Raw genomic sequence first — 25,264 nt, forward strand, 5'->3', positions numbered from 1 at the left:
TATTAACCGATTGTATACATTTTTTAATTATTAACGGATGATATCCTTGAAACTTCCATGGATGCTTTTTATATAATTGTTGTGTGTTTCGCGGGTTTTCTCCGTGTCTGGATCCATTCTTGGAATGCCAATGTTTCGAGGAGCAGCCTCAACTTGATACCTACAGTATCAAGAACATCTAGGAAGGGGAGTTTTTCGTTTTTCTACCCACAATTTTTCTACCCCATCACTCCAAGCAGGATAATATAAAGGGAACGGCTCAAAGGAACAGCTCAGTATTAGGCTGCTCCTCACTCTGATGAAGTGGACTGCAAGGCTCACGAAACGTTGGCATTCTAAGAATGGATTTAGACACGGAGAAAACCCGCGAAACAACAGTTATATTAACGGATGAATTTGTTTCAAATTTACATTGAAGATAACCCAATAATAAGGGTCGAAACGTCTGTAATTTTTATTTCACTTCAAATATACGGAATTCTTACACATGGACAACCTGTGGCTGGCTTACATTGATTTTCTTCTTTTTCTTCTGAAAATTATTACTAATAATATAATAATCCTAAAATTAAAACTTTCGAATCGCATCTGAATTTTGCAGACTGTAAATGCATTTTAATAGCACAATGATTGAAATATATAAATTTTTCAATAACTTCACAGATGGGTAAACAAACAATGGCTACACCGTGCCATAATTGGCAACAGCAGTCACAAACGAAAATGTACAGGCTGCAAACACCTGCCACTCCACTCTTTAGGCCGGTACATTACGATAATATTAATATGGACGATTTTGCGATGGGTACTAATGCAATAATTGCCGTTATCGCATACACGGTGAGCTTATATTTTGTTATTTAATACTTTGTTTCTAATATCAAATGATTCTATCTAGAGACTACATGGGCCTTTTCTAATGCCCTAAATCCCTCCAAATCTTTCCTGCTCATCGTCGGATCACATCTGTATATGTACTATCTCGTGTTGATTCCTTTAATGTCAATATTAATTCAATTTCAATTCTTTGCTTCTCCTCCATTAGAATCCTAGGCGTTCATTTAAACTCTTCATGATCTTTCGAATCGTATGTGACCACCAAATGAACGGCCGCTTACTCTTGACTTCGCCTCCACTATCCCTTTCGCCATATTCTCTCTACTTCACAAAAGCTCCATGTCTCTCAATCATCTGGTTATTTCATTGTTTGACTATGCCGATGTGGTATACGTTCCTGTTCTCAGTCTGCAACTACTCAATCGCATCCAATACATTCAGAGCTTCTGTCTTTGTTTTTCATATTGTGTTCGTAAATTCGATCATATAACTCCTTTGTTCTTAAGCTCTGGATGGCTTAAAATTCGCCAGGGTTTCGTTCTTCACTTGTGTTGTCTTACTTTCTGTATTCTTAGGATCAGTACTCCTTCCTATTTATGTAACCTTCTGCATTTTAGTTCAGAGCTTCACTCCTCTGATCCTCCTGACACTCGTCATTAAAATAACTTATCCATTCTCTGTCATCTCTGCTAAATTCCAGTCCTTTCTTTGTACTTCAGTTAAGTTTTACAATATGCTCCCTCCACACGTTACAAATTCCCCTTCTCTGGCTTTTTTCGCTCGACTGTTGCTGATTACATTGTATCTTTCACATCTTTGTGATTCGATCGATATCACTGATTGCTTTTCATCTCTTGCGAATTTGATATCCGCGCAAATGCATACATGGTATTATTTTTAACTTACAAGGGGAGCATCAGTCGAGGATTTTGATGCGCTTTTTACGGGCTTCTTGAGCGAAAAAAAAAAACGATACGTGTCCGGCCACTTCAGGCCATTGGCTCCCAGTTTCGAAGAAATTGATTTTTTAATTAATTATTGTAATAATTTAAAAAACATAATGTATTGGAAAATATCAATATCTTTATAAATTTCATTTTATTTTACCGAATTTTAAGGATAAAATTACATCTGGATGATTCTGAATCTCAGATGATGATTCTGCACGCAATAAATAAATCGCGCGCCAGTCAAAATGGTGCTCACTTCAGTAAGCATTTGACGTACTCACGCACGCACGCGATTCTCTAAACTAAAGAAGTATTTCAATAAAATTTACCAGCATGAAAAATGATGGAAATGTTCATGATAAAATCGCATATGCTAATAGAGTGGAAATTGCGATTATTGCTGAGTAAGACAAAATAATATCTTTGTCGCTCTCAAGATATAATTGATAGGTTGAAAATTTGTAGTTAAATTTTGTACTATAACTGGCTGAAGAAGTGGAAAGTTTTCCGAAAAAGCAGAGATTATTAGAAAAAAAATTTAGAAATTTGTGGCAGAAATGATTCGTGATTTTCATTTTGAAGAACATGAAGAATTACTTTTGACAGAAGAATGCATCACAATGATTCGTTAAAGAAATTAATTTCATTTTTCAATAATTAATAAAATATATTTTGTATTAATTGTGAATAATTCCACTAATATATACATTTTTGTGAACAGATTATTTGAACATACGGATTATATTGGCAATTATTTCGCTAGTTATGTATTCTAGTAAATTATAATAATTGATATTTATACTGTGTAATAAATTGATGAAATATTAGAAGTAGTCATGTTAATACTTTCTTGTGTGATGCATTCTTCCGTCAAAAGTAATTCTTCATCTTTGAAATTAAAATCACGAATCATTTCTGTCACAAATTCCGCAATTTTCTTTCCAGTAATCTGTGCTCTTTCAGAAAATTTGGAACTTTGCACTTTTTCAGCCAGTTGTAATATTATCATCAGTTATATCTTGTTTTGAGAGCGACAAAGATGTCTTGCTCAGCATCAATAATCGCATTTTCCACTCTATTAGCATATGCGATTTCATCATAAACATTTTCTATCGTTTTCCATGCTGATAAATTTTATTGAAATACTTCTTCAAGAGAATTGTTGCGCGCGTGAGTGAGTCGAATGTTTACTGAGATGAGCAACATTTCGACTGGCGTGCGATCTACTTGTTGTGTTCAGAATCATCATCCGAGGTTCAGAAATCATCCACCCAGGTGTAATTTTATCTTTAATATTCAATGAAATAAAATAAAATTTTTTGAAAAAGTATTGATATTTTCCAATATAGTGCGTTTTTCAAATTATTACAATAATTATTTTAAAAAATCAATTTCTTCGAAACTATGAGTCAATGATCGGACATGTAACGTTTTTTTTTTCGCTCAAAAACAGCCTGTAAAAAGCGCATCAAGATTCCCGAAATCATCACCTGGTGTTCCCCTTGTCAGTGAAGCAAATGTAATCATATATGTAATTTTATCATAAATGTGAATGTAAATGTTAGTATAATGTCAATGATGTACTTGTCTCATGTATTATGTGATATGTGGCGCTCAAGATTTTTCTATCTATTTTATTTGCTTAAATACTATATTGTTATCTATTGACTGATTTTGTAACAGCAATTTTGCTGGTGCCCTGCCATTTGCTGTATATATTTACATTGCAATAAAGATGTATCTCCAAGTAAGAGATTGGACACCATACGTTTAGTTCGTCATATTTTTCAGAAATCTGCTTAAGGTTCTTTAGTAAATCGGAGTTATCATAGAAATGTTTAATTTTTTTATAAAATGAAATATCGAAATTGACGTATGCAAAATTCTACGGTAGATTAAGGCTTCTGAATAGTCATCACAGCCATATTGAATCGAGACGTCAGAAGCGAAAAATGACACGTTAATTTTTATTACATGCCATTTATAAATAAAGAATTTGAAAAAATAAAATGAGATTGTTTTAAAATATTTGTAAAAATGGACGAAAACTATCCCCCTTGACAGTCAGTAAATAATTGTGAAAAATGATAAAAGGCACGTGTAAGTGAAAATAAGCTATGCATGCGCATTGAATAAAAGCACTTCGTCCATTTTTACAAATGTTTTAAAGCAATTTTATCATTTTGTTTTATCTAAATTGTCTTTATTTATAAATGCCACGTAATAAAAATTAACGTGTCATTTCTCGCTTCATTCAATATGATTCAATATGATTGTGATTGACTATTTAGGAGCCTTAACGATGAAATAAGAGAGAAAAAATGTTGAAAATGTGACTTTTCACGTATAACTTAATGACAGATAAGGCTCAGAGGCTTCTTTAATTAATTGCACACAAATCCTACCATAGACTTTTCTCAGAAACGAGATTATAATAGTTTAAAAAATTACGATTTTATCTATTCTATCTTATTTTATCTATACTATCTTGATCTATATTATTTTGTCTATACTTAAGATAGAATGTGTATAAGATAGCATAAGATATGTCCTTCTATCTTAATTTATCTTAGGGAATAGAAGTAATTAATTACTTGTAGCGCCATTACTTACGTTATCTGTACTCTGTAATAACGACGATTTGGCAAAATGACGAATTTTTTTATAACTGTAATGGTAACATCAAAGATGGAAAAGTCACTCGTTACTGAAAAAATTAATTCATCATTTTATTAAAAAATAGGACTAGCGATTTGCTTCGAAGACTTTGACATTCGAATTTCGAAGCTTCGAAGATTCGAAGTTTCAAACAATCAAAATTATATCATTAATTTAATATAATAGTAATAATATTATAATATAACATGAAATTGTACGACAAAATTTGAAATGAAATGTTTAAATGAAATGTTATGTATAATTACATCGTTAAATTAAAAAATACGTAAATTTAATCACTTTTATTGATTTTATGATTTTACTAGAATGTTCTTCATTTTGTTTTATACTGAGAAAGATTTAGTGAAATCAAAATGTTCATATTAATTTGTTATAATTTTATTATTTTATTTCAAAATAAATTTATTTTTACTTTCTTAATTTTTTTAACCTATAAAGGTCTAATCCAGAACAAAAGCCAAAAAATAATAATTGGAAATAGAACTAGCTACTAAAGAAAATATTTCTGACATAAAAAGTACATTGCAAAGATCAATTTTGCACACAATTAATTATTATAAACAAATAACAATTATAGAGAAAGACTACGCCAATCAATTTCGGAATAATTATTAAAGGAGCATGTAAAACTTTTTTAAATTGTTTATTTGTTATATTTATATATCCACACAGATTTGAATTTAAATTTTATATACATTTATTTCATCATAACAATCGACATTGTTTTAGATTTCTCAGAAATCAGCTGCTTATTAGACTTTGTATTTCTTATATTTATTTTTATTTTATTGTAATTTATTAGGTTTTTTGGTAATTATATCAAATAGGGGACTTTCCTCCTATGATCTTGACCTTGACATATGTTGTCATGACTCTGAGTAACCTCCAACAAAAAAAGTTTAAGAAAAAACGTATATAATATCTTTTTCCACCATATAAAACAGAAATTTTCTGCTTTAAAGTACATTTTTCAACTTTCTACGCGAAGCAACTCCCACCCCACTTTCCCTCCCTGCTTGGGGGCACATGACTTTCATATTTTTTAAATATAATTTTTGTTTTTAGAATAGAAAATTTTTTCCTGCTTTACTCTGCATACGTAGTTTACGATATATGATTTGGTTAGAGTTAGGTTATTATACACTCATGGGTATATAATAATATAACCATGACTTTCCTCTAAACTACATATTTACAAATTTTCTGCTAAAGCAGTGAACTTGTATTCTAGTGGAAAGTCGCGTGCTACTAGGCAATGGGAGAGATGAAATACAGCAGGTGGATATAGTTTAGAACAGTTTCTGTTATATATAGCCGAAATAAAACATTATTTTTTCGAATTTTTTGTTAACAACTTTTTAAGGACGAGTGATAGCTAAAACCTGCTGGAGATTACTCAGAATTATGACCATGACAATATATGTCAAGGTCAAGGTTATAGAGGAGAGTGAGAGTCCTCTATTCGGTATATTTACTGGTTTTTTAAATATATTATTATATTACAATATATGATTTATTTTATATTATATTTTAATCACTTTCATTGATTTTACAATTCTTTCAATCGATTTTCCGTTCTTAAAATTATTATTTTATACTTACGAAGATTTACAATTAAGGCTCCTGACTATTCAGCCAAGAACTCTGCGTTGACGGTAGCGACACAGAATCAGACGGCAGTCTGGCGAAACCAGTAGCTAAACATTCAAACACGAGCCCATGTACTTGTGCTCGCCTTCGGCGCGCCGAGAGTGAATGAGACAGCGAGTTCCTTCCCACACTAATTGCTTGTTTTAAGCGACCGAAAATGCTTTCTCGGCTGCTCCAGCATCAATAAGGAGTAGGTATCTAAATAACATGTAAGTTTTAATAAATTGTAGTAATAGTATATTACTACCCCTCCCATTAATCCAGAATAGTATAAATCATGCTACATAAAACGCAACAGTTTATGAGATATTTAATTGTTTACAATTTTTCATGCGCGTTACATATCTTCTTCATAAATTCGACTGGCAAGAATAATTCAGTAGAAGTAGAATTTTACTGGAAAAAAATTATAAACCAGCATTTCTCTTCACGAAAATCTTTGAAAGGCCATCAGAAAAGAAAATGCGTATGTTTGAGATTCGAGACTTGTAAAGAAAATATGCGAAAAAATTGAATAAGTCCAAAAAGTATGTTTTTTCGCTTATAAAACGAAAGATATTGATTGTATGCAAAAAAATTCGGTATGAAAAATGTAAATATTCGAAATACTTATAAAATGAGATATGGAGCATTAAAATGGATCTATTAATTAAATAGAAAAAAAATTAAAAAACACCAAAAAAGCCATTTTTTCACTCGCTCTCTGTTCATTAAAATTTAAACGCAAAGCGTCTTTGAAATTCTCGGAAAATGTAGCTGTCGTAATGACGAACAAATTTAGCCCTGAACGAGCCTGAGATGTTCATTACTTTTTACAAAAAGCGATTTGTTCACTAAAAACCTGTCTGCGGAAAACTTAATTTCTTCATTTTTTAGCAGTCGCACAGCAATTTACAGAGGTGATTTTTCTTCTTCAAGAGTTCCACTATCACGTACATTTAATAACAAAACGATTTTTTGCAGTTAAAGTTGCAGTTATTAGAAAATGACTTTGGAAAGTGGGTATCTTTTTTCGTATAAAAATGGAATATTTCTGTTAATATGCATCATATGAAATAGCCGTGTGAAGCATTCGGCAGCTAACATTTTTCTACGAATTTAAAAAAAAGATTACCCTCTGATTATTAGGAGTCGAGATAACAATTTTTTTTTTAAATTACTGGCTCTAATTTTTAAGATTAGGAGTTCTATATGGCACCAAGTCAAAGAAGAATTGAATTTGTTAAAAAATTCTCGAATTTTTTGCTACTGAAAAAGTTTATTTAAAACCATTGGAAAATTGAGGAACGCGAGAGTGACAGCGCGCCGAGTGGAGTGAAGAAGATCGGGCCGCTCGGCGACTCGCGCGTGTCTGATTTCATGCATTAAAATTTGCTAAATTTATATTTTCTGAACAATAAATTGACGTAGAAACATGATTTTCTTTTAATATGGGTAGAGAGATATAAACAACTAGCCTAACATCGCAAAGAAAGAGTAACCATGAAATTTTTAATTTTTCTTTTCTTAAATTTTTATTTTTTCGGTTTATTACATGTTTGAGTATGGAATGCATGTCTCATTAATAAAATTTAAGTCACATGATCTATGTTTCTTTATTTGTAATGTGCTACAAAGTGTTTAATTGGATAATTATATGTACGGAATTATCAGTACAAAATTTTTTTTGTGAATTTAATTGCAAATATAACATGTGAATAAATAAGTAATTAAGAATTAATAAGTAATTTAGTAAGAATTAATAAGTAATTTAACAAATGTTAGCGTAACGTGAATACTTTTCAGAATATTAAATAAAGAAACGTAGCTCATGTGACTCAAATTTGTCAATGAGACTGCACTCCATACTCAAATGTGATTTTTTAGAACCGAAAATAAACATTCAAGAAAAGGAAAATTAAAAATTTCATGATTATAATTATTTTGCGAATCATTTGGTTAAGCTATTTGTTTCTCGTTGAGCTATCTTAGATTAAAAAAAAAAATCATGTTTCTACGTCAATTTATTGCTGAGAAAATGTAAATTCAGTAAATTTTAACGCACGAAATTAGATACGCTCGAGTCGCCGAGCAGCCCGATCTTCCTCACTTGACTGCGCGCCGGCTCGCTCCCTCCGGCGCGCTACCCTCGCGTTCCCCAATTTTCCAATTGAGGTTTTAAACAAACTTTTTCGGCAGTAAAAGATTTAAAAATTTTTTAACAACAAATTCAATTCTTCCTTAATAAATTGATAAACGGAATTCTTAATCTTTAAAATTAGAGCCACACTTTAGACTTCTTTTTTAAAATCTAATAATCGGAGGATATCCTTTTTAAATGCGTAGAAAAATGTCAGCTGTCGAATGCTTTACACGGCTATTTGATATGATACGTATTAACGGAATTATTCCATTTTTTTATATGAATAAAAGAATTTATATTAATACTCACTTTTCAAAATCATTTTCTAATAGTTTAAATGCAAAAAATCGTTTTGTTACTAAATGTATTAGGTGTTGGAATTAATTCGTAGCGTTTTTTAATGAAAGAATGTTATTTATTTCACATGAGCATTAAAAAATACATTAATGAAAGTACTTCCCATCACTTGTAAAACGCTACGAATTAATTCCAACACCTAATATGTGATAGTGCAATTCTTGAAGAAGAAAAATCATCCCTGTAAATTGCTGTACGACTGCTCAAAGATGAAGAAATTAAGTTTTCCGCAGACAAGTTTTTAGTGAACAAATAGCTTTTTGCAAAAACTGATGAACATTTCAGGCTCGTTCAGGACTAAATTTGTTCATCATTACGAGAGCTACATTTTACGAAAATTTCGAAGCTTTACGTTTAAATCTCAATAAACAGAGAGTAAATGAAAAAAAACTTTCCGATGGTTTTTACTTTTTTCTCTTAACTAATAGATCGATTCTAATGTTTCACGTCTCATTTTGTAGGTATTTCGAATATCTCCATTTTTCATATGGAACTTTTTTCTATACAATCAATATCTTTTGTTTTATAAGCGAAAAACGTGCTTTTTGCAACTATTCGATTTTTTTCGGATATTTTCTTCACAAGTCTCGAGTCTCAAACATATACGTTTCTTTTCTGATCGCTTTTCGAAGATTTTCGTGAAGAGAAATGCTGCTTTATAATTTTTTTCTGGTAAAATTCTACTTCTACTGAATTATTCTTGCTATTCGAGTTTATGAAGGAAGTATATAACGCGCATGAAAAATCATAAACAATTAAATATCTCGTCAACAGTTGCGTTTTAATATGATTTATACTATTCTGGATTAATGGGAGGGGTACATTATTACTATAATTTATTAAAACTTATATGTTATTTAGAATGATCCTCGTCCCTTATCGATGCCATGGGCCTCCGAGCGGCCGAGATTGTCAATAAGAGTTTTTTCGGTTTTTTGTTTGAAACAAGCGACTAGTATGAGAAAGAGCTCCCTGTCTCTTTCATTCTTAGCCAACGGCGAGCACATACATAGGCTTGTGCTTGTATGTGTGTTACCGCACTACGATAAATGACTGAACTTGTAGGTGTGGAAAAATGACGTTTTGATGACGGAACTTATGTTGCATATCATTTCATTATTATTTGCTTAATTGTGAAAATGTGACTTGTCTCGTATTTGTCAAAGTCGTAATTATCGATGAAAAATAAAGTTATCTTGGAGTTTTATATGTAAAAGCGTATATTTTATTCGTTTCAATAGCTGTCAGATCGTGTGTTTCTGTCCGAATATAGGCTCATTTTACGTGCTTTTTACGATCATTTACTGACAGTCAGGGGAGGAAAGGGCAGTTTTTATATCGATTTTTACAAATGTTTTAAATCGATCTCGTCATTTCGTTTCATCCAAATTGTCTTTATTTTTAAAAATTGCATGTAACATAAATTAACTTCTGCCATTCCTCGCTTCTGACGTCACGATTCCAGCATGGCCATCAGGAGCCTTAAAAGGGGAATCTATTTTAGAAAGTTGAGAAGTAGCTGTTTTTTTGCGAATTTTTTATGAACAAACCATGAAGCCGATCTTTTTAAAACTAGGGGTGATTTGTTATATATGTCAACAATACAAAATTTTTTATATAATAAATACAACAAGTTGTATATTATTATTGTGCTTCGGCACAGACGTTGTTAATTGGTGTGCAATATGGAAATTATAATTCTTGCCTGAATCAGAAAATCCAAAAATTTTTTGAAATTAGATAATATTTTATCCTAAATGAACAAAAAAAAAATAGAATAAAAGTATCAAAGTGTAAGAATTTTGGAACTTTAAAAAAAAGGTACGATTTTGAAAATAAAATTTCGACTTTTTTATGTTAAAATAATTATTTATATTAATTTTTGAACAAATGTTTTTAGTTCATTTAGATTGACAATTATGTATTATAACTAAAAAACTTTAGACATTGTCGATTGATCAAATAATTTTAGTTATCTTGCACGCTAATTTCGGAAAAGTGATTTTGAGAAAAATGCGTTTAAAGTTTTCAATATCGTGCAGATTTCGCTGTATATCTGCGCGAGGCATACCTGTTTCTTAGGCTATAACTACAAAAATATTTCGAATTTCGGTATAAAACTTCACAAATATATTTTTAAAGAGTAATACTATCGATTAAAGCAAAAAAAAATGGAGATTTTGACTCTCTAAACCATGTTCTCCCCTTAAGTCAAAACATTCATATTAATTTATTATTTCTTGTTCATTTAGAATAAATTAATTTTTACCTTTTCAATTTTTTTTAATTATATTTTACTAAGCATTATCTTTTTAAAAGTGAAAAATTTATCGAGTCTCACTAATTATTAATATGTAATATTCAGGTTATATAATACTTCCAAATTTTTTAAAGAATATTATGTTAGTTTTTATGCATATATGTTAACTAATTCTTTTTATTTATAATATTTTAGTATTTCCTGAATAAATTTGCCATATAAATGTATAAGTAAACTTCGAACTTTGAAGCTTCGAACATATCAACTTTGAAAATTAGAAGTTAACTTTGAAGCTTCAAATTCTTTCGAAGCTTCGAACCTTTGAAGTGAGTCAAAAATAATATTAGGTGTTGGAATTAATTCGTAGCGTTTTTTAATGAAAGAATGTTATTTATTTCACATGAGCATTAAAAAATACATTAATGAAAGTACTTCCCATCACTTGTAAAACGCTACGAATTAATTCCAACACCTAATAGCTTTACTAAAAAATAACTCGTTACTTTCTGGTCATTACTTGTAAAGGGTAATGAGTAACGTTACTCGTTACAAATTATCTTTTTTAGTAAATAAACGCATAATGATGCAAGTTACTTTTTAAAGTGACTTTCCCAACTTAGCGCAATCTTAACATTTAGTTAGTTATCATTATAATCATAAAAAATTGCAACGTCATTATTGTAACTAAATTGTTATTATAAAAAGTAACGGAATAATAACTCTTCCATTCCTTAAGTTATTTTAGTTTATCTTGCAGATCCTAAAAAATATGGACGGACCAATCAGAAATTGTGAAAATGATATCCAATCTCTTACTTAAAATCTCTAATTTTATCTACAATTTGTTGTTTCTTAATTCTACATTGATAATTTGTGTAGGGATATGATATGGAAGATGCAATGGTCATCAATAAGTCTGCATACGAACGTGGTTTCGGACATGGAACAATTTATAAGTCCGAGTTTGTTGATTTGAATGATAAAAAGAGTTATTTTGCCCGTGACCCAGAGAGACCTGATCTTGAGAAAACGATAGATATTGATGGTTTACCTAGACCACGTATTATTATTAAAGAAGGAGATGCGTATTATTCGTAAGTACTTCTTGTAGCTTCAATATTATCATGTTATGATCTTCTAAAAATCTCATGTATTTGACAGTTATTACGATGCCGATAATGCTCAGTATGTAATTGGAAGATATAGAAGCACAGAAAACGCTTACATCGATAATGTAAAGCTATGCGGTACATTAAATAATCAAGATCCGCGAAGAGTGTGCATTACATTCCGTATTCCTGTTGGTACAATTATAATACATATATACGTAAATGTATACATGCGCGCATGTATATCATCGTAAAATATATATTTTTAAACACTTATATTTTAAACAATTTGTATTTAATTCAAATGTATTAAATTTTCAGAGAAATCCCACCGTTGGAGATAAATTTGCGTCAAGAGCGGGACAAAAAGGAATCCTTTCGCGGCTATATCCTGTCGAGGATTTACCGTTTACGGAAACTGGAATGGTCCCCGATATTATATTCAATCCGCATGGTTTCCCAAGTCGTATGACAATAGGTAAACTAGAGAATTTATTTTATTATTAGGAGGCTGTAAAATGAGGTCAAATAGATTTTTTGAATCGTTTATTGCGAATTTGAATCAAAATTAAAAAATTAAAATTTAAATTACTTGACCCCATTTTACTGCCCAAAATTAATTTTTTAATTTTTTGTCCACCATCTTGGATTCGTCATTTTGAATTTCAAAAATATGAGATTAGATTTATAATCAGCGATCCCGAAAACCCCCGAGTAACAAGTTACATTGAAATCAAATAATTTTTCGCTATTTTGTCCACCATATTGGATCCGTCATTTTGAATCTTGAAAATCTGAGGCCAGATTCGTAATCAGGGATCGCGAAAATCCCCGAGTAACAAGTTTCAGTAAAATTAAGCAATTTTTTGCTCTTTAGTCCGCCATATTGGATCTGCCATTTTTAATTTTGAAAATCTGAGGCCAGATTCGTAATCAGTGTTCCCGAAAACCTCCGAGTAACAAGTTTCATTGAAACCGCCATTTTGGATTCGCCATTTTGAATTTTTTAATTTTGACTTCAGATTTGTAATCAGCAACCCAAAAAAACCTTTCAGACTTCATTTTCAGCTAGTTAGTTATTGATTAGTTACAATCACATTTATATATCTTGTTAAAAAAGAATGAATTTTTTCAGTTTGTTTATTTATAAAATACATTTCGCTAACAATAGAAATGTTTCCACGATTTTTTTTAATAACAATTGATGTTCTAAATACTGATAATGTTCCTTTTAGTGTAGTAATATGTTAGAGAAATTGTATGAAAATCATAAAAAACTAAGGTTAAAAAGGTGTCACATATGTGGGACACTGTGCCGTAAAGGGTTAAACAAAATAATGAACGAATACCTTAATTAAAATATTTTTCTTCGTTTTATACAACTTTTCTATCTTTCTGGCAAAAGATGGATTCCGCGATGATAAAAAGATTTTTCTTTGGAGTTGATTCAATTTTCAACAAATTTTCGCATATTTTCGAAATTATGAAAGTGCGTCTCTAGAGCATGTTGCATCGATCGGAATAAGTAAAAATTAGGCTTGCAATGTCTGGAGAGTGCAATGTCTGGCGAGATGCGATAAAACTTCCCATTCCAGCTCTAATAGCGTTTGTTTCACTGATAATGATTTTGAGATCGAGCATTGTCTTGAAAAAAGATCATTTTGCGTCATTTAATCGCAATTGGAAATCGTTTTTGATCTAATGCTTGCTTCAATTTGTATAATTGTTGTTGATAGTAATCAGCAGTGATCGTTTCTTTTGGATTTAATAATTCATAGTAGGGATGTAATGTACTAAAAATATCCGATGTTCGGTATTATCCAGCACTATTTTTATCGGATAGTCGGATTCATTCGTATTCGAGAATATATCGGGTTGAAATTTTATATCATTAAATTGTTAATTTTTTTATTATATATAAATGTTCTATAAATAAATATGCTTAAATATACTCATAATGCTATAATACCTTATATATTGCTGTAAAATTACAATTCTTTTCTTTACAGTTATCATCGCTATGATATAGTTGCTCTTGATATAGATGCTTTTGCTCCTTTTTTTTTCATTCTTTTTTTGGAACACATTGCCTCGGAATCCAGTCGGATATCCGGAAAATATCGAATATTCGAAAAATTGCCTTCTCAGATATCGGATATCTGACAATTTTACGATCTGGTGATTCACTAGTTCATAGTACACAACATCTTGATTCCATCAAATACACAGTAATACCTTTGAATCATGAATATTGCGTCTCAAGGTGAATGTTGCTGGTAGGGCTGGATCATGGTTTTTTTCGTTTGGGATTATTAAAATAGATACATTTTTCATCGTTAGAAACAATTCGATACAAAAAACAATAAATATGTAGATTAGGGGAGCACACTCCAATGATCTTGATATATTGTCAAGGTCATGACGCTGAATGACCTTGAGAAAATTTTAAGCGTCGGATGGCTAAAAAGGTATAAACAAAAAAGTTTAAGAAGTAATGTCTCATTTCTGATATATAAAACCAAAATTTTGTGCTTTAAAAAAACATTTTCTTATATCATTTTTGTTCTTAAGGTTCCTGACTAGTCGCGACGGCCATGCTGGAATCGTGACGTCAGAAGAGAGGAATGACAGAAATTAATTTATGTTGCATGCCATTTTTAAATACAGACAATTTGGATGAAACGAAATGACGAGATCGCTTTAAAACACTTGTAAAAATCGATGAAAACTGCCCTTTCCTCTCTTGACAATCAGTAAATGATCGTTAAAGCACGTAAAGTGAGCCTATATTCGGACAGAAACACACGGTCTGAAACAGCTGTTGAAACGAGTAAAATATACGCTTTTACATATAAAATTTCAAGATAACTTTAGTTTTCATTGATAATTACGACTTTGACAAATACGAGACAAGTTCACAATTAAGCAAATAATAACGAAATGACATGCAACATAAGTTCCGTCATCAAAATGTCACTTTTCCACACCTACAAGTTCTATCATTTATCGTAGTGTGGTAACACATACAAGCACAAGCCGTTGGTACGCTAAGAATAAAAGAGACAGGGAACTCTTTCTCACACTAGTCGCTTGTTTCAAGTAACCGAAAAAAGTCTTGTTGGCAATCTCGGCCGCTCGGAGGTCCACGGCATCGATAAGAGACGAGGATCATTCTAAATAACATATAAGTTTTAATAAATTATAATAATAGTGTACCCCTCCCATTAATCCAGAATAGTATAAATCATGTTAAAACGCAACTGTTGACGAGATATTTCATTGTTTACGATTTTTCATGCGCGTTACATATCTCCTTCATAAACTCGACTGATAAGAATAATTCAGTAGAAGTAGAATTTTACTGGAAAAAAATTATAAACCAGCATTTCTCTTCACGAAAATCTTTGAAAGGCCATCAGAAAAGAAATGCGTATGTTTGAGACTCGAGACTTGTGAAGAAAATATCCGAAAAAAATCGAATAGTTGCAAAAAACACCTTTTTCGCTTATAAAACGAAAAATATTGATTGTATAGAAAAAAGTTCCATATGAAAAATGGAGATATTCGAAATACCTCTAAATGAGACGTGAAACATTAAAATCGATCTATTAATTAAATAGAAAAAAAGTAAAAATCATCGGAAAAAGTTTTTTTTCACTTACTCTCTATTTATTGAGATTTAAACATAAAGCTTCGAAATTTTCGTAAAGTGTAACTCTCGTAACAAATTTAGTTCCGAACGAGCCTGAAATGTTTATTAGTTTTTACAAAAAGCCATTTGTACACTAAAAATCTGTCTGCGGAAAACTTATTTGCGAAAAATTCTTTGAGCAATCGTACAGCAATTTACAGGGATGATTTTTCTTCTTCAAGAATTGCACTATCACATACATTTAGTAACAAAACGATTTTTTGCAGTTAATTATAAAATGACTTTGAAAAGTGGGTATCTTTTTTTCCTATAAAAAAATGGAATATCTTCAATGGAAAACCATTGGAAAATTGAGGAATGCGATGGAGGCAGCCCGCCGGGCGGAGCGAGGGAAGCCTGCGCGCAGTCGAGTGGGGTAGATCGGGTTGCTCGGCGATTCGAGCGTATCTAATTTCATGCGTTAAAATTTGCTAAATTTACATTCTCTCAGCAATAAATTGACGTATAAACATGATTTTTTTTTAAATCTGGGGTAGCTCGACGAGATATACATAAATAGCTTAACCAAATGATTCGCAAAGTAATTGTAACCATGAAATTTTTAGTTTTCCTTTTCTTGAATGTTTATTTTTTCGGTTTATTACTAAAAAATCACGTTTGAATATGGAGTGCAAGTCTCATTAATAAATTTAAGTCACATGAGCTATGTTTCTTTATTTAATATTCTGAAAAGTGGACAATTAAATGAAATTATCAGTACAAAATTGTTTTTGTTAATTTAATTTAGATGCAAATATGACATACGTAACATACGTAAACAAATAATTAATAACTAATTTGCTAAATGTTAGCGTAACTGTTGAAGAAAGATAGTTGCAAAATATTTATTTTATATAACACTAATTTACTTTTATATTTGCGAAAGTTAGTGTTATATCTTCAACAGTTACGCTAACATTTGTTAAATTATTTATTATTATTTGTTCACGTGTTATATTTGCAATTAAATTCACAAAAAGTTTTGTACTGATAATTCCGTACATATAATTGTTCAATTAAATACTTTGTAACACATTACAAATAAAGAAACATAGATCATGTGACTTAAATTTTATTAATGAGACATGCATTCCATATTCAAATGTGTAATAAACCAAAAAAATAAAAATTTAAGAACAGGAAAACTAAAAATTTCATGGTCACTCTTACTTTGCGAAACATTTGGTTAAGCTAGTTGCTTATATCTCTACCCCACAATAAAAAAAAATCATATTTCTACGTCAATTTATTGTTCAGGAAATGTAAATTTAGCCAATTTTAATGCATGAAATTAGATACGCGCGAGTCGCCGAGCGGCCCGATCTTCTTCACTCCGCTCGGCGCGCTGTCACTTTCGCGTTCCTCAATTTTCCAATGGTTTTAAATAAACTTTTTCGGTAAAACAAAAAATTCGAGAATTTTTTAACAGCAAATTCAATTCTTCCTTGACAAATTGTGTCATATGGAACTCTTAATCTTAAAAATTAGAGCCAGTAATTTAAAAAAAAATTGTTATCTCGACTCCTAATAATCGGAGGGTAATCTGTTTTTTAAATTCATTGAAAAGTGTCAGCTGTCGAATGTTTCACATGGCTATTTCATATGATGCATATTAACAGAAATCTTCCATTTCTTATTCGAAAAAAAGATACCCACCTTTCAAAGTCTTTCTAATAGTTTAAGTGCAAAAAATCGTTTTGTTACTAAATGTACGTGATAGTGCAACTCTTGAAGAAGAAAAATCACTTCTGTAAATTGCTGTGCGACTGCTAAAAATGAAGAAATTAAGTTTTCCGACAGGTTTTTAGTGAACAAATGGCTTTTTGTAAAAACTAATGAACATTTCAGATTCGTTCAGGGCTAGATTTGTTCGTCATTATGAGGGCTACATTTTACGAGAATTTCAAAGACGCTTTGCGTTTAAATCACAATGAATAGAGAGCGAGTGAAAAAAATGGCCTTTTTTGGTGTTTTTTAAATTCTTTTTCTACTTAATTAATAGATCAATTTTAATGTTCCACATTTCATTTTGTAGGTATTTCGAATACTTACATTTCTCATGTGAATTTTTTTTTCATACAATTAATATCTTTCGTTTTATAAGCGAAAAACGTGCTTTTTGGAACTATTCTATAGATTTTTTCGCATATTTTCTTCACAAGTCTCGAATCTCGAATATACGCATTTCTTTTCTGATGACCTTTCGAAGATTTTCGTGAAGAGAAATGCTGGTTTATAATTTTTTTCTGGTAAAATTCTACTTCTACTAAATTATTCTTGCTAGTTGAGTTTATGAAGGAGATACATAACGCGCATGAAAAATCGTAAACAATTAAATATCTTGTAAACTGTTGCGTTTTAGCATGATTTATACTATTTTGGATTAAAAAAAAAAGGGAGGGATATACTATTACTATAATTTATTACTAAAACTTATATGTTATTTAGAATATCCGTCGCCGCTTATTGATATGCTGGAGGCCGCTGAGCAGCCGAGAAAGCATTTTCGGTCGCTTGAAACAAGCGACTAATGTGAGAAGGAACTGGCTGTCTCGTTCACTCTCGACGCGCCAAAGGTGAGCACACATGGATTCGAGCTTGAAAGTATGGCTACTGGTTTCGCGAGACAGTTCTTGGCTGAGTAGTCAGGAGCCTTAAAGCAGAAAATTTATGATTTTATGGCGACTCTTCATTAAAATGAAACATGTATTAGGTGTTGGAATTAATTCGTAGCGTTTTACAAGTGATGGGAAGTACTTTCATTAATGTATTTTTTAATGCTCATGTGAAATAAATAACATTCTTTCATTAAAAAACGCTACGAATTAATTCCAACACCTAATACGAAAGTCGCATGGAAAGTCATGTGCCTTACAAATGGGTGAAAGTCGCTTTGCATGGAAATCATGCGTCCTTGAAGAAAGGTGTGGGTAGATGGGGTAAAAGTCACTTTTGCCGAGGAGTCATGCGCCTCTGAAGCAGGGGGATAGATGGGGTAGTCCTTGCTTCGCGGAAAGTGCGTCCCTTAGCAGAAGGGGAGGTGGGATGGAACTCGCATCGCGTGGAAAGTTGTGCCCTTTAGCAAGGAAGAAGGTGGAACCTCACTTTACACAGAAAATCATTTCTAAAATAGAAAATTTATTTTAAATCTGAGAATTTTGATTTTATATATCAGAAATGAGATATTTCTTAAACTTTTTTGTTTATTTAATTTTTTAACAAGTAACGTCTGACAGTTAAAATTTTCTCAGGGTTATTCAGGATCATGATCTTGACAACATGTCGAGGTCAAAGTCATTGGGGAAAGGGGGGGGGGCTTTCGTTATTTACATATTTACCCGAAAAACTTTTCTTTTTTTATTTGGCGATCAATGAAATGCAAATATTCAATCGGTTCGCAATGGTATTTTTCGATAATTGATGTAGAACCGATTTTCCTTCTTTGAATCTTTTCCATGTAAACGTTTAATTGTATTGTACGATCAACATTTAATTTTCTGGCAAGTTCTGAAATGGATTGTGCTGAATTTTCATCCAATAATGCTTGCAAATCTGCATCAATGTTTTTTGGTTGTCCCCCCCGAGCAATCTTTGTCCTTTAACATTAAAATCACCATTTTTTAATTGTCTGAACCAATATTCACAAGTCTTGATTGATGGAGCAACATTATCATAAGTTTCTATCAGAATTCTATGATTTTCAACCATCGTTTTCTTCTGATTAAAAAACAAAAGCAACGTATGTCGAAAATGCTCTTTAGGAAACTCCATTTTTTAAATGGTACAAACACGATGTTTACTGTGTCTATTGTTAGTAAATGACTAAATATAGTAATAGTAAGGTTCATGGCACACAAAAATTTAAGATAGTAAGGATATTGTCAATCAACTGATCAGAATCTTTCCTCTCCTCCCATTTCATGGAAAAGAATTTCGATTGGTTGATTCCTTTATGCACTATGCATTGTGCATTATGCAAGAGTCTGTGCTATGCTCTACACAAACTTGCATAGCCGCATAAACGTATGCATAAAGAAATTAAATTATCCAATCACATTTTACGTGTATTTTTATAGGAGAAATGCGATTGGATAATTTTCTTTATGCATACGTTTATGCGGCTATGCAAATTGTGGGGATATACTTTAAGACGTAAACAGTAAGGAAACATGTTGGATTGGCTACTGCTTATTTTATGGTTCTTACGAACTGTGATCAATTCGCTTATCGCTTACGTTTTACTGCTTTTTTTTTGTTTTGCGAAGGAAGAGAAAATCTTCAAAGTCCCTCTCCGGGAAGATTCCCAAGCAATTCTAACCGGTCCCCAAGGAGAAAACTTATACTTGGAGAGGGGAAGGCATCCGACGGCTCGTCAGTATGCAGGACTCAACCGAGTTATTATTCGCGCACAAGGCGCAGGATTAACTCGGCCATCTACCTACTAAAAACTCTCTCTGAAAGCACTGCGCCCCTGACACATGCGCCCCTGAGAACGCTCTAGAATCGGTATTATATCAAGACGCTCCCTTCGTACCTTTAGAGTCATGCTCCCACCGCTTACGGGTTATTGCATTATAACTGAACTATATAATATTTATAAACGTTAATTAATTAAGGTACAAATACAATTACAGTCGAATCTCTTTAGAAGCAATTTCTCAGGACCGATCGATCTCCGTAAAAGTAAACAAATGCGCTAGCGTATGCTCGATTACTATATGGGAGATTAAGTCATGACTTTTACGGAGGTTAACTTTACGGAGGTTCGGCTGTATTTACAAAAATTATATATAATATATACACATCCGCTTAAATCAGCCGGAGCAGGCAGTGTCCATCTTCGAGCCTCATTTTGATGCGCCCGCTCCGTCTCTTCTTTCCTCGTTATGACGGTCTCGCAATACGTTGCGAAGACTGTCCATTTTAAGAGAGAGCCCATAATGGCCTCCATCATCACCAGATATATTCTCTCCAAATCTATATCTAGCCCTAGTTTATGGAAGAGCACACCCCGTTCCGCCGTCCAGGTAGGACAATAGAGAAGAGTGTGCCTTCCCGGTCCACCGCCGCCCTACAAGCAAATCGGCGTCCTATTTATCTCATAGAGATAGGTTTCAAAACAATCATGTCCCGTCAAGATTTGAGTCGTGTGGAAGGTAAGGCCATAGTATATACAATAGTGCAATTCTCTGTCGGTACCTTTGATGATAATGTTTCCCAAAATGGAGTGCGCACGCGCGAAATAAGTAAGTTCCCTAGTAACGCCATTTGAATTTCTTTCTCAGTTGCTCTTTATTTTTCCGCTCTCTCTCTCTCTCTCTCTCTCTCTCTCTCTCTCTCTCTCTCTCTCTCTCTCTCTCTCTCGGTCTCTTTCTAGGTCGTTTGTACATCAAAGTATATATATAATCTAAATGTAATAAAAATAAAAGAAATAGATTTATAATGCATTGCAAAATAAAAAAAAATACAAAAATAAGAAAATATAAAATTATATAAATATTGTATGATACAAATATTATGCTGTAAAAATATTTAACGACTGCAGCATACGATGCTTGTTTTCCTATTAGATTGCTTGCGTTTTAGTAAATTATTAGAATTGCATCACATAGAACGCAGATTTCTAGCTAAAACGAAAGCAATCCAGTAATTTTACATATCACTCAGTATTTAAGTAAGACTAACGAAATTAGTGTATTTGCAGGTGCGTGCATGCATGCGTGCGTGCGTGCGTGCGTGCGTGCGTGCGTGCGTGCGTGCGTGCGTGCGTGCGTGCGTGCGTGCGTACGTGCATGCGTGCAAGTGTGTGTGTATGATTTCAGTTAATGGTTCACCTCTCATTGTATTGTTGTCTTATTTCCGATTTTGCTGCTGGTGGGCTTTGTAACAGCAATTTTGCTGATGCCTAACCATTTGCAAGCTACTAATGACTATTGTATTGTATTTTATTTTATGTTATGTCTACTATAGTTTATTGTATCATATTTTATATCTATTACTCTGTTAACATATAGTCTTTCTCATAAAGCTTCGCAATAAATTAAATTAAACTAATTATACTAAACTAATTAAACTAAACTAATCATGATTTTCTTTTCTTCTATCTCTTTCTCTGATCCGTATTTCAACTACGCGAACATTTAAATGACCCTGAAAAAGAGAACGGAAAAAGAAAGAAGTGAGATAGAAGTTTAGATGTTGGCATGACTGGGCAATTCACTTATTTCGCGCATGCTTCATTTTGGACAACATAAAATCAGGAGAGTTGCGCTATTGTATATACTGTAATAAGCACCATGTGCTCTCCCCATTCCAGTCTGCCCACCAGAGTATCTCTTGTAACAAACCCGGGCGCGTCAAGGGGGAGCCCTGCAGCTGCTGCCTTCAATCGCGCCATAAATCGCAAATGACAGTCAGGATTCTCGACGCTATTATCCCGTTCCGCCGCAGGATTTCTTGCCTACGTAGATAGCGGTTCGCGAGTAACCTAAAAAGAATCATTCTCGTGAGTAAGCGCTGCTGTCTCGTGCGAGATGTATTCTCTTTTTGTATCCTCTTATAACTCTAAGCGTGAGTTGCTGCAGCCACGCCACATTCTTGCAAACGACCCGATCATTCATAGCTATCTGTGCCCAACAGAGGCCCCATAAAAGACGATCGACAACACGACGGTGACATACACCCAACGACGATATTCGTCGGGTCCGCCAATGTTAGCAGTCAACCTGCCCAATGCCGCGGTCATCGATCTAACCTTTGGCAGGAGAAGACGAAAGTGGTCTCGGAAGGTCCACTGAGAGTTCAGGACAAGTCTCAGATATTTCACGATGGACTCTACCATCGTCCCAACAGAGGTGCTTCTGGTACCCTGCCCGCCATGAACGCCGCTACTTCTGTCTTCTCGACAGAGACTTAGGCTCAACTCGATGGACCCGATAACAGAGGCCATCCCAAGCTCTGCCCAAACCAGAGGCCTCTTATAAGAGGCTCATCACTATATGTAACAGAGTACCGAGCACCTGATCTATAAAGCGTGTCTTAAGATGGAATCGTATCCGATGTTTCACAAAGTCGGTCCAAGGACCGACTCTTAAGGAACTCCGCAAGTCATCTCTATGTAAAGCAATTATACTATTACATCCAAACTCTTGGAAAATTTTAATTTATGATCCTATTGGAGTGAAAAAGAGCGGAAATGGCAAGAGTACTTGGAAGGACGGTCAGACTCTTGTCTCGCGGGTATCCGCACAGAGCTGAGTATCGCTAGTCGAACGCATCTCTTTGTGCTCACCTCGGAATATAGGTCAATATCCTGCAAGACCGCTATAACACCTGTTTCCTACGAGCGAGATCGTCAAATGTCAAGTCAAGGAATCTAATCCTTTTAACTTGGAATTGGACCACATGCGATCTTTGAAAAGGCAAAGCTAACGATTACAAGGTCTCAGGATTTTAAAATTTAGAGAATGAGAGAGAGATAAAAATTTGATAACATCATTTATTATTACTAAACATTATTAATCTAAATTTAACGCATTACAAGATTCAATAGAATTACAATACAATTACAAAAAATGAAAGAAAAGGTTACACATAACAGAATTATTATTACAAACTAAAATTATTGTTACAAACTAACTTACACACAATAAAAAAAGACAAATTTACAATTTATTTGACGACATTATTATTATTAACTATTTTACATATAATAAATCGCCAGAGAGTGAAATTCAGGGCGAGCAGTGCTGATTGACTTTGTTTTTAATCTATTTCGCGTATAGTAGCGAAGGAAGGGGGAAAAAGATTGAAGAAGAATTCCATCGGAACTACGAGGGGCATTCCAAAAGTAAATTTCCCTATCGTAAATAAAACAAACCAGTTATACGAATAGCTTGTGTATTGTAGGATTTTTTCTTTGGAATATCTCAGCAACATTTTTGCAGTCAGAGTTGCCTTCACAGCAGCCATTGGTAGCTGAGTAAATTTGAATCATGGAAGCGCCAATATAAGACTTCCAACTGCGAATTACGTGCGGTAATTCGGTTTCTGACCGCAAAAGGTCAGATAAAAGGTGCAATAAATATTTATCGTCAACTAATTTCTGTATATGGAGAACAATACATGAGTATGTAAATAGTTTGCCGATGGCGATCAGGGTTTATTAACAGTCGAACGACAATTTATGATGAGTCTCGAAGCGATAGGCCGCGCACGTCAACAAATATTGACATTATCGCAGCATTGTTCAAAACAACCGTCGACTTATAATAGATGATATTCAACACAATTTAAACAAGAATGTTAGTCGCTCATCAATTGGACGCATAATGCGTAATGAATTGCATTATCGTAAGATAAGAGCCAATCGGAATTCGAACTAGGAATCCTTCACATTTGGCTACTACACCGTTCTATTCTGCTCCTCTATTCCTTATTTCGCTCTTCTATCAATACTCTTACAGGTATGCGCAAGATGGATCCTAAGATTGCTTTCTGATGATCACAAAAAGACACGAGCTGATGTTACACTCAATATTTTGAAACTTTATCATGAACAAGGAAATGATTTAATTTTTCGAATAGTCACAGGAGATGAAATTTAGGTCCATCATCATATTCCAAAAACAAAGCATGATATGGAAAATTTCTGAGGAAAGCGTTCAAAAAAAAATATAAAGTCGTCTCTGTCGGAAAAGTCATGACAATGATTTTCTGGGATAGTACTGGTGTTATTTTGATCGATTTTTTCGAAACAGGATGAACAATTACTGCTGAACGATACTGTGACACTTTAATAAAACTGAAAGCCATTAAACGAAAGAGACCAAACTTGTTATCGGAAAGTTTTTTTGTTTCATAACAATGCACGTCCTCATTCAGCAAGATAAAGGATTTGTTACGATAATTTCGTTGAGAAATTTTTGATCATCTACTATACTCTCCAGATTTAACACCATGATTTTCACCTGCGCTTAAAAAAACATTTGGGTGGCAAAAGTTTTGACAGCGACGACGAAGGCTGAAGTGAAATCATGGCTCCGATCCATGGACACGTTTTTTTATAACACTGGTATTCAAAAACTAGTGTCACGTTACGAAAAGTGTTTAAATGTTAATTACGTTGAAAAATAACTTAAGGATGAAGTTAAAAAAAAAATGGTATAATTGTTCAACCTTTCATTTCATTTTCCTAAAGTAGAGTAAGTTTCCAAACTTACTTTGGGGATGCCCTTTCTAAATACAGAATTCGGAATGAACCCCGGAATACGGGAAATGAGGAGGTTGGCTGGTAATTTCACGCCAGATTTCTTGTGGATCGAAATAATGGAACCCGATCATAAAAGTCTCCTCGAAAATAGGTTCGATAATCCGCGGGAATTGTCTAACAAGTAACTCAAATAAGTCACTCTCTTGAATGCGGAAATGGGATCTCGGTGGAGGAGTAATTTCTTCTAGGAACTCTACGCTGTCCGTGGATTTCGTCGGAGAAGAAGTTCCTCTGGGGGAAAACGGGATTGAGACGACGGATAAATCGGGTGTTAGCGAAGGGGTCAGAGAAAATTCGTAAAGTTAAAGCGTCGGACAGCGCGGGGGAAGCAAGTTCCG

The 25,264-nt window shown here is 33.1% G+C and overlaps 1 protein-coding gene and 1 long non-coding RNA gene across 3 annotated transcripts in view; one reads left to right on the forward strand and one right to left on the reverse strand.

Annotated features, from left to right (window-relative positions):
• The window catches only part of RpI135 (RNA polymerase I subunit Rpl135), a 45,167-nt gene that overhangs the window by 14,297 nt on the left and 5,606 nt on the right, over positions 1-25,264 (forward strand). For both annotated transcript variants that reach the window (XM_011051221.2, XM_011051220.2), the window contains exons 10-13: positions 664-840; positions 11,735-11,949; positions 12,017-12,155; positions 12,286-12,442. In XM_011051221.2, the coding sequence (XP_011049523.1) occupies positions 664-840; positions 11,735-11,949; positions 12,017-12,155; positions 12,286-12,442 (688 nt within the window). The remainder of the gene's footprint in view (positions 1-663; positions 841-11,734; positions 11,950-12,016; positions 12,156-12,285; positions 12,443-25,264) is intronic.
• Positions 13,194-20,076, reverse strand: LOC147910093 (uncharacterized). Its single transcript, XR_015544643.1, has 2 exons — positions 18,531-20,076; positions 13,194-18,308 (listed from the first exon to the last, which is right to left on the reverse strand). It is a non-coding gene; the product is annotated as an uncharacterized LOC147910093 (long non-coding RNA).

Source organism: Acromyrmex echinatior, chromosome 3 (genome assembly GCF_024713525.1).
Source record: "Acromyrmex echinatior isolate Ae372 chromosome 3, ASM2471352v2, whole genome shotgun sequence".
NCBI classification, from domain to species: domain Eukaryota; kingdom Metazoa; phylum Arthropoda; class Insecta; order Hymenoptera; family Formicidae; genus Acromyrmex; species Acromyrmex echinatior.